This window comes from Camelus ferus, chromosome 31 (genome assembly GCF_009834535.1).
Source record: "Camelus ferus isolate YT-003-E chromosome 31, BCGSAC_Cfer_1.0, whole genome shotgun sequence".
Lineage (NCBI taxonomy): Eukaryota > Metazoa > Chordata > Mammalia > Artiodactyla > Camelidae > Camelus > Camelus ferus.
In genome coordinates this window covers 15,886,923-15,895,331 of record NC_045726.1, presented here as the reverse complement: position 1 = coordinate 15,895,331, position 8,409 = coordinate 15,886,923, and the positions used below count along the sequence as shown (strand labels likewise).

The window sequence follows — 8,409 nt, the reverse complement described above, 5'->3', positions numbered from 1 at the left end:
GACAGTCACACGGGAAGTTCCTCTAAGACTCAAAGTGCCCTCTCAGTAAGGTACAGGCAGGACTCGGGGCTCCAGGAACCTGGAAGGAGTAGGCAGGGGAAGGCGTGGTGTACTCCAGCAAAGAGGACATGTGTGGAGCACACTGAGGATATCACAAAAGGCTATTTAAGATGACCCAAACCCAGGCTTTGGTCCTCCGGTCCCAACGTCCACTCTAAAGGTGGGAACCTGAGTTCATCTAACCCGTTCCTGGCTTCCAGGTGTGTCACACGTCTCTTCTAAACTCTGCAGAACGGAGACTGTCTATTTTGGGCACAATAAGAAGCGATCTGATCAAGACAATACACAAAAGATTTAAAGATAATGACATACTTAATTTTGGGATTTGAAAAATACTGCACTGATCTGCCAAAATGCGTGTGTATGTGTGGGCATGTGTGTGTGTGTGCGTGCGGGCGCACGCGCGCACACATGTATACAGCACATCCTGTAAGTCTTTGTTCTAAGCTTTTCTAAGTTCAGAAGTAGAATGCTACTGACATAAAACATGTCATTTGGAGGTTTAATTATTTATCTTTTTATTATACTCAGTTTTGTCAATTTTAAATAGTAAATCATTACTTTGAATCTTTGTGTCAATTATTCTGAGTGAAAATGACAAAAGTTGACAGAAACAATGACAAATTCAGAATTCAAAACTAATTAAGTATAAGTTTCATCTGGGCTGAATGAAAGTAAAACACTCATGATATAGGAAAAACGGAGTTGAGATTTGCAACAAATAGATGAATCTAGAGGACATCGTGCTACGTGGAATAAGACAGACAGAGAAAGACAAACACTGCCTGTTACCAGCTGTATGTGGAACCGACTCCCCAGAAAGTCAAACTCACAGAAACAGAGAAGTGGCTGCCAGGGACCGGGGCTGGGGGAAACAAAAGAGGCTGGTACTAGGGCACCAGCTGCTACGGTAAGACGGTCTCGGGATCTGACGTACAACGTGACTAGAGTTGCTAACACTGGGCTGTCTAACTGAAATTTGCTGAGGAAGTGCACCGTAAGTGTAAACATGTGAGGTGGAAAAACAGTGGAATCGTGGACAGGGGAGAGGAGGAGAGTGTAAACCCCTGGGAAATAGCCAAACCCCTGGAAGAATTTCAGACTTTCAAAGGCTGTGACATTGGTGGGCTCAGGCCAAGCTCTCCCAGAGATCCGAGGAACCAGGGAATAGCTGGCTTCCAGGAGAAAGGAACAGAAAATTGACTCAGGCCTAGAAGGTCCATGAGGGTGAAGGCACAGAGCTGCGGGGCAGGGAGGCGGGGAGACTGTGGCCCAGCCTCCCCCTCTTCTGTCCCCGCCCCCTCCCCCAGGAGCCCTTTGTGACATGGCCACGGCTCTGTGATGTGAAGCGTGGGGCCCCAGCTCCCCAGTCACTCTCAGTGCTCACCTGCCTGAGGGTAACAGTGCGTTTTAGTGCTAAGGCTTTTCAGAGGAAAGAGATGCAGAATTCGCTCTTCCCTCCAGAAGGCGTTCAAGGCCTCTTGGAAGAGCTCCAGGTGCACTTACTGGATGGCCGACATCATCTTGGGCGCCCTGTGCGGACTGGGGCTCTTCTTCCTAATAATCTCCTACCTCCAGGGTGGTCCACCCACACCACCTCCTAGGAAGCATGGAAGCTTCAGGAAGGTAAGGAACGCTTGGCTCGGACCCAAAAGCACCTGATTATCCCTCCTTTTTCCTATCATTATTTCCACTTTTCTGAGTCGAGGAGAGTGCCTCCTGAGGTGGGAAAGGCTAGGACACCTATTCTCGGGGAAGAACAGAATAGCAGCCCTCAGGGACCAGCCGGGCTGGGCAGGGGCTGGACTGGGCACCGGGATTTCCAGCCAGAGAGCTCAGGCCAGTCGTCCAGGGAGGGTAGAGGGTTCCAGGGCGAGTCCCAAACGCAGTGACCGGTGGCCGAGAGCTGGATGCTGGGAGTTCAGCCTCAGCCAGCGGTCAGGCCCCGGAGCCCCGGCTCACCGGCCGTGAACAGGTGGCTGGGACAAGACTCTCCCTGGTCAGGGCTGATCTGAGGGCAGTGCTGAGGACCCCCAGAGCCTCTGACTGGGGCTGCAGGGGGGCCCTGGCCTCGGGAAGCAGGGCCCACCTGACGGAGCCCAGACGCACCTGCAGGTCGGAGTGCGTGTTTCCTGAGCAGAGGAGCAGTGACGGAAGAAATCCAGGGTGGGCCTCGCGTAGAAAATCCTTCTTCTTCACGTTCTCCAGTGAAGGAAAACAGAAAGTACTTTTATCCACTTTAAAAGAGAGTGAAAGGGGAGAAAACCCACAGAGCCCCGTTAGATGCAGAAAGCTGTGCTGTGCGTGGACGCGGGTCTGACGCCTGTCGGGAGAGGGCAGGGTGAGAGCCGGGCCCCAGCCCCTTGTTCCCCCTTGTCTCTCAGCATCCGCCGAAGGGCAGGGGCAGGAGTCGGAAGAAAAACGGAGCTCTGAAAGGTAAGCTCTGTTCAGCCCCGTGTGCCCGACAGTCAGCCCCCACCCCCGGGCCCTGAGGACCCAGCTCCGCGGTCTCCGAGGACGAGGATGCCAGCGGCAGAGTCTGTCCCTCAGAAACCGAACCCTCAGGGCGGGTCCTGGAAGGAGAGCAGAACCCAGATACTTTCCAGATTCCGCGCTCAGAACGAAGCTGTGAGGGGCCTGGGAAGGGGTGTGGGCCGCGGGCGTGCGGGCCGCAGGGGGCCAGCGGGGCCTGGGCGGGGAGGTGGGACCTCCAGGTGTAACTGTGCTGTTAAACTTTGCTCAGATCCCTCCGTGAGGTGACCCCTGCCCTGTAGCCCCCACAGGCGGTTGGCAGGACAGCGGGGGGGATGGATGTGGAAGCGCTTTGTAAACGATAAAACCATTCGTGAGCTATCTCCATCACTGTCAGGGACCAGGCAGCCCTGGGTGCTGGTGCTTGGGCTCCAGCCTCCCAGTGATGTCCCCTAGAGAGGGACACGGCACTCGGCCTCCTGCGAGGCCCCTAGGCTCCCACCTTCACCCCGCGACCCAGCCTCCTGATTTCCAGCTTGCAGGGACTGTCAGGAGGAGCTGGAAGAGGTTCGGGACCTGGTTTTACTTCTGCAAAGGTAATTTCCTCTCCTCTCCCGGGTTCTCCTTCCTCCCGGAGCCTGTGGGGTGACCCCAGGGCTGCAGGCAGCTTGGGGCTGACCTGGGAGGGGGAGCCCTGGGGATAGGGGATGGACTAAAGCCCTAGGGGGAGGGAGGGACAGCAGGAGCATTGTGAAGTCAGCATGGGGGCCATGGAGGGCCATGGGCCGCAGACTGCCCACCCCCACCTGGCCTGCCCAGCTGTCCTGGGCCTGCCAGCTCCTGGCTGCAGCTTGTGCCTCCTGTCTCCCGCAGCCACCTGGGGAGGTCCCCTGACAAGGGCGGCTTTCATCAGCAATCCCACCAAGAGCCCCCTGACAAGGTGTGCAAAGCAGAGCTTGCTGGAGCCCAGCAGCCGTGCAGGGAGTCTGCAAAAGAGGCTGCTCCTGCCATGACCCTGTTGGCTTCCCCTGCTCCTCTGACCCAGGGGCCTCCACCTCTGGTCTCCACTCTGTCAGCAGACCCTCAAGACCAGTCCGATTTGAAGATGACCCCACTGGATACCATCCCAAAGAGCTCCCGTAACTCCTTTTTGTCATCTACCGTCCCAGCCGTCCGGAGTCTTGGGTGCATAAGCTGCCCCATTTCGTTCCTCTCCTGCTGCTGGGAGACCACCAAGGCCTTGTTCTTTCCCACCTCATCAAAGTTCCAGCAAGAGCACCACCCAGCAAAGGCCCCGTTCTGGGGAGACCCCACAAATAAGCAGGTAGAGATTGGTAGCCCCTCATTTGTCAACCCGGACGTCCAGAAGCTACTGGAGATGCTAATTGCCAAGAGAGTAAAACTTAAGACTTGGAAGGAAAAAGAAAAGGGTGGGTCATTCGCAGAACAAGTGAGCTCTGACTACCATCTGAACTCTCTAGGGAGTACGTGGTGGTCAGGGGGCGAGGAGCAGAACACCACGGCCCCTCAGTCTTTCTGGAACATGAAAGACAAACCAGAGCAGCTGTCGGGTCCTCAGCAACTCTCACGCCCTGAGGTCCTGAGGGACCACTTAGAGCAGAAATACAGCCAGCTCTTCTGGGGCCTCCCCTCTTTGCACAGTGAGTCCCTGGTGGCTTCAGCCCTTGTTCCTAGTTCTTCTCAACTGAAGGCACCCTCTGTTTTATTCAACGGAGTGTCTAATGGCTTTCCCGTTTCCATTCAACCCAGTATACCTTTAAGTCTTTCTCAGGCCCCACTCTTGCCCGGCCTGGGGACCCAATCCCAGCTTTTCACTCAAAACTTGCCTCAGTCCCAGCCCCCACCCCTGGCTCCTCGGGCTGAGATCCAGGCCCAGTCCTACCTTCCAATTTCTCTCCTATTCGAACCTTCTTCTTCACCCCAGATGAGGACCTATGGGCCATCTTGCCCTACATTCCAGAAACAGGCACAATCTTTTATCCCACCTGAAACTCAGCATCGGGAATGCCACCTGCAGCTGCAGCAGCAGCAGCAAAGCGGGAGGCCTCCACCCTCAGCCGTCAGAAGATCTCAGGAGGTCTTCATTCCCAGCCTTCCCCAGGAGAGGGGGGCCTCCCCGGCCCAGAGGTCAGTCTCCTTTCTTCACGGGGGCTTAATCAGCCCTAATCTCCAGAATCAACATCTTCAAAAGAGGCTCAACAAAGATCAACTCCGGAGTCGCCTGCCCTGCAGGATCCAACTGACTCTGGAACTGAATTCACCTCAGGGCCAGTTCTCAGGGACTTACCAGACACAGGGCAAGCAGGAACCCTGGCGGCCCCCTACATTTGTGGGCAAAAGCCTGAAACCACACAAGACAGGGCACAGGTGCCACAGAGGATCCCACAGGCAGAGTCAAACAGAGTTCCAACCAGGAAAGGACTTCAGCAAGGGTCTAAAGCCGTGTCTGAGGAGGATCTCGAAAGATCGCTCCAGGGCCAGATTCCCTGTGCAGTTTCTAGAAATTAGCTCTGCAAAGGAGTCAGAAAGATGCTTGATGAGGCCTTTGAAGAGTAACATAGGACGTTACTTATCCAGGGGCCCAGATAAAAGACACCTAGAAAAAGTCTTGAGAGCCCATTTGGGCAGGAAGTTGGGGCAGATTAACCAGGGTTTGATTCCTGTGAGCATGCGCCAGTCCTGGCTTGTGGCCAGCCATGGTTCTTCTGAGTCCCACATTCACAAGGAAATGAGAAACCGTGCATTCTTGAAGCACCGGAAACCCTGTGTAAACACCTTCCATGAGCTTTCCTTCCTCAGTCCAAGCATTCAACAGATGCTAGAAGCACATATCATAAGATACCGAGTAAGGCACAGGTGGGGCCTGCCTCCCCAGGACTTTGAGCCCATTAACCTTAAGCTATATGAGGCTCAACCCTTGTCCCTCCCAAGGTCCACCTTTGCCCCCTCAGCCACCTGGCAGTCTGGGGCACACCCGAAAGACAGCTTTGCCACACTTCTGGGAAAACCTCAGCCCCATCTGGGAGAGAAAGTGACAACAGGAGAGTCACGTCTCACCCTGATGAGTCCCCTCCCTGCCCCCTCCCCTGTGTGCAGGGAGACTGAGAGGCCCCTGGGGAAGATCCCACCTAGGGACAGCCAGGCGCCCTTCGAGGCCCCTCGTCAGGAGGGCGGGCCACCTTCTCAGACACTCACACGCAGCCCCATGGGCAGAACCTGGCAGAGGGGGACTGCCCTGGCGGCCAAGGAAAGCAACACAGAGGCCAGCTCAAGCTCAACAGTGACCAGGAATAAGCCAAGGGGAGAGAGTTGGGGTCGGGCCTCACGAGATCCCTGCCAGAGTGCCTGCCATCCTGGAGAGGGACTTACAGTCCCAATCTTCAAGGGCCAGACAGGCCTTGGAGGCAGCGCAGGGGGAGGAGGATCCTGCTTGGGAAGTCACATCGGGACCCAGCGTGCTGGCCAAATCCCAAACCTCTGACGTGGATCGGAGGAGATCAGGGTTTCCAGCCACTTGTAAGAGTTCGTCACCACCAACAAAGTCAGCTGCCCAAGATCCAAAGAAGCCACGCCTTAAAACACAGGCTAGTGAGTTTGAGCTCAGAAGCAAAGTCAAATCAAAGAATCAGCCTCAAGGCCATGCCACTGGTGATCTCCGTCAAGATCCTCACACTGATAACCTCCTTCAGGACCATGCCACCGGCATGCTCCTCCAAGACTCTGCTTCTAAAGTGCTCCTTCAGGGCCCTCACACTGATGTGCTCCTTGTGGCAGACATCTTGGCTTCTTGTAGGTTCCCGTCCAGTCCCCTAGGGGCACATGCTAGTGGGGAGGCACCAGCTTTCCAGGCGCTATATGGCCTCAAAACAAGTGGACAGGGTAGCCAGGGACAGCAAAAATCCAGAAAACCCAAACTTAGAGACCCATATAAGAACCAAAGTGAGATGCCTGCTCCAACTAACGAGTGGAGGGCCATTAGGAGACTCCAACCAGGAAAGGAGGAAAAGTCAAAGAGCATCCAGGGACAGCAGGAACCCAGGAAACCGAAAGTTAAGGACCCATGTAAGGGCCACATTGCCTCGTCTGATGAGGGAGAGGTCTGTGCACGGCTCAGACCAGGGGAAGATGAGGACTGGAGGGCCTTTAAGAGGCTCCAACCAGAAGAGGATGAAGAAGCAGAGGCCCAGAGTGAGGTGCTTGCCCCAGCTGATGAGCGGAGGGGCTCTAGTAGGAGACTCCAACCAGGAGAGCACGAAGAACCGAAGAGCATCCAGGGACCACAGGGACCCAGGAAACCAGAAGTTAAGGACCTGTGTAGGGGCCAGATGGCCTCGTCTGATGAGGGAGAGGTCTGTGCACGGCTCAGACCAGGGGAAGATGAGGACTGGAGGGCCTTTAAGAGGCTCCAACCAGAAGAGGACGAAGAAGCAGAGGCCCAGAGTGAGGTGCCTGCCCCAGCTGAGGAGGAGGACTGGAGAAGCAAACTGGGAGAGCACGAAGAAAGGTTTTCAGGCCTGAGAGCTCCCCAAGCCAGTGGGCGGAGCCTTCCTCCCCTGGCCAGGGGAGCTGGGGAGTCCCTCGGCAGTAAACACCTCCAGCCAGGGAAGGGGCACGTCTCACCAGAAGGCCACTTCAGTAAAAGGATGAGGCACTATCTTCAGTGCCTTACTCCCAAGAAAAAAGGCAAAGAAAAGGAAGTTTTCCTTCAAAAAAGCAAGCCTGCGTCAAACACTGCTCAGCGCCAGGAGCCCAACAAAGGCAGATTTGTTACGAACAGCGCGACTGTTGATGCTCGGACAATCGCCACAGCTGTTGGACAGATCCTGGTGGACAAATTGGGACTCCATGCCTTGGAGGTAAGTCAGCACAAAGAACCAGTCCAGGTCCAAGGAGGTGGACATTCCCACTACAACGGGGTTCTCTGCTCCTCAGAACAGAGAAGAGTAAGGAGAGATATGGACTCCAGTCACCAAGCCAGCCACAAGGACCACAGCTATCTTGACAAGACCAGGCAGACCAGAGACTGGGGTGGCAAGGGTGCCTTCCCTCTCAGGGAGCCAGGCAGACCTTGCCAGCATGGACCAAGGGTGGCAGGTGCCTCAGGCCACCTGCCCCATAACCCAAAGTGCTGTCCTCAGAAATGTGCTCCTTCTTGTCTATCAAAACATGATCCTCATTTCTTTCCTGGTAGGACAGATTTTGCCCAAGAAAATATTAAGTACATTCAGAGAAAATCTGTTCCTTACCATGTCAGCACATCCTCTGTGTGCTGATGGCTCCTTCCAACCACAACTTTTATTGTTCCCCCCAAATACATATTTTTTTCCCATGACAGGTGTGGCGTCTGTCTGTGTCCTGCTGGGGAGAAGGGCAGGGAAGGGAAGCCAAGTGCTTGCTTTGGCTTCCAGAAGGGACGACGGGGCCATGGAGGGAGGTTGACCCCAGCGTGGAATTCTCACCCTCACCCCAGTTGCTCCTTTAAGTCCCGCAATACCAGCATTACAGAAACAAATGAAAGCATCCAGGGCCTGTCACGGAGAACAAAGCCTAAAGATCTCCCCTCTCCCACGATCTGGCTCAGCCTTACTCCCCCCCACGTGCTCTCTACCTTGAACTTGTGCGGCTGGAGGGGAGGGGTTTGCAGAGGCTGAAATTCCCCTCAGTCTCCAGAAAGTGTCAGAGACAAGTTCACATGGCAGATTAAGGAAGGGGGTCAGGGGCAGTGCTGGCCCCGCATCCAGAACTGGGAGAAACCTTGCCCCCCACCCCCACCACGTCTTGGTGGGAAGAGGTGACACCTGCCCTGAGCCCTCCCCTCCCCGTGAAGCTGGGTTGAGATGGGCCGGGAGTGGCCCC

The 8,409-nt window shown here is 55.4% G+C and overlaps 1 protein-coding gene across 1 annotated transcript; it reads left to right on the top strand.

Moving 5' to 3' along the window:
* The first annotated feature begins 1,038 nt into the window (after nucleotides 1-1,038).
* Nucleotides 1,039-6,034, top strand: LOC102523033 (spermatogenesis-associated protein 31E1-like). Its single transcript, XM_032470842.1, has 4 exons — nucleotides 1,039-1,686; nucleotides 2,445-2,496; nucleotides 3,068-3,128; nucleotides 3,406-6,034. Exons 1-4 carry the CDS (start codon nucleotides 1,570-1,572, stop codon nucleotides 6,032-6,034), a joined length of 2,859 nt encoding a protein of 952 aa, XP_032326733.1. The 5' UTR covers nucleotides 1,039-1,569.
* Nucleotides 6,035-8,409: the final 2,375 nt, after the last annotated feature.

Bases quoted from the DNA above. Each gene is read 5' to 3' on its own strand.
- LOC102523033 (XM_032470842.1), top strand. From the start codon at position 1,570: ATGGCCGACATCATCTTGGGCGCCCTGTGCGGACTGGGGCTCTTCTTC. The intron at 2,497-3,067 runs GTAAGCTCTGTT...CCTGATTTCCAG, and splicing joins GAAAAACGGAGCTCTGAAAG to CTTGCAGGGACTGTCAGGAG. The intron at 3,129-3,405 runs GTAATTTCCTCT...TGTCTCCCGCAG, and splicing joins CTGGTTTTACTTCTGCAAAG to CCACCTGGGGAGGTCCCCTG.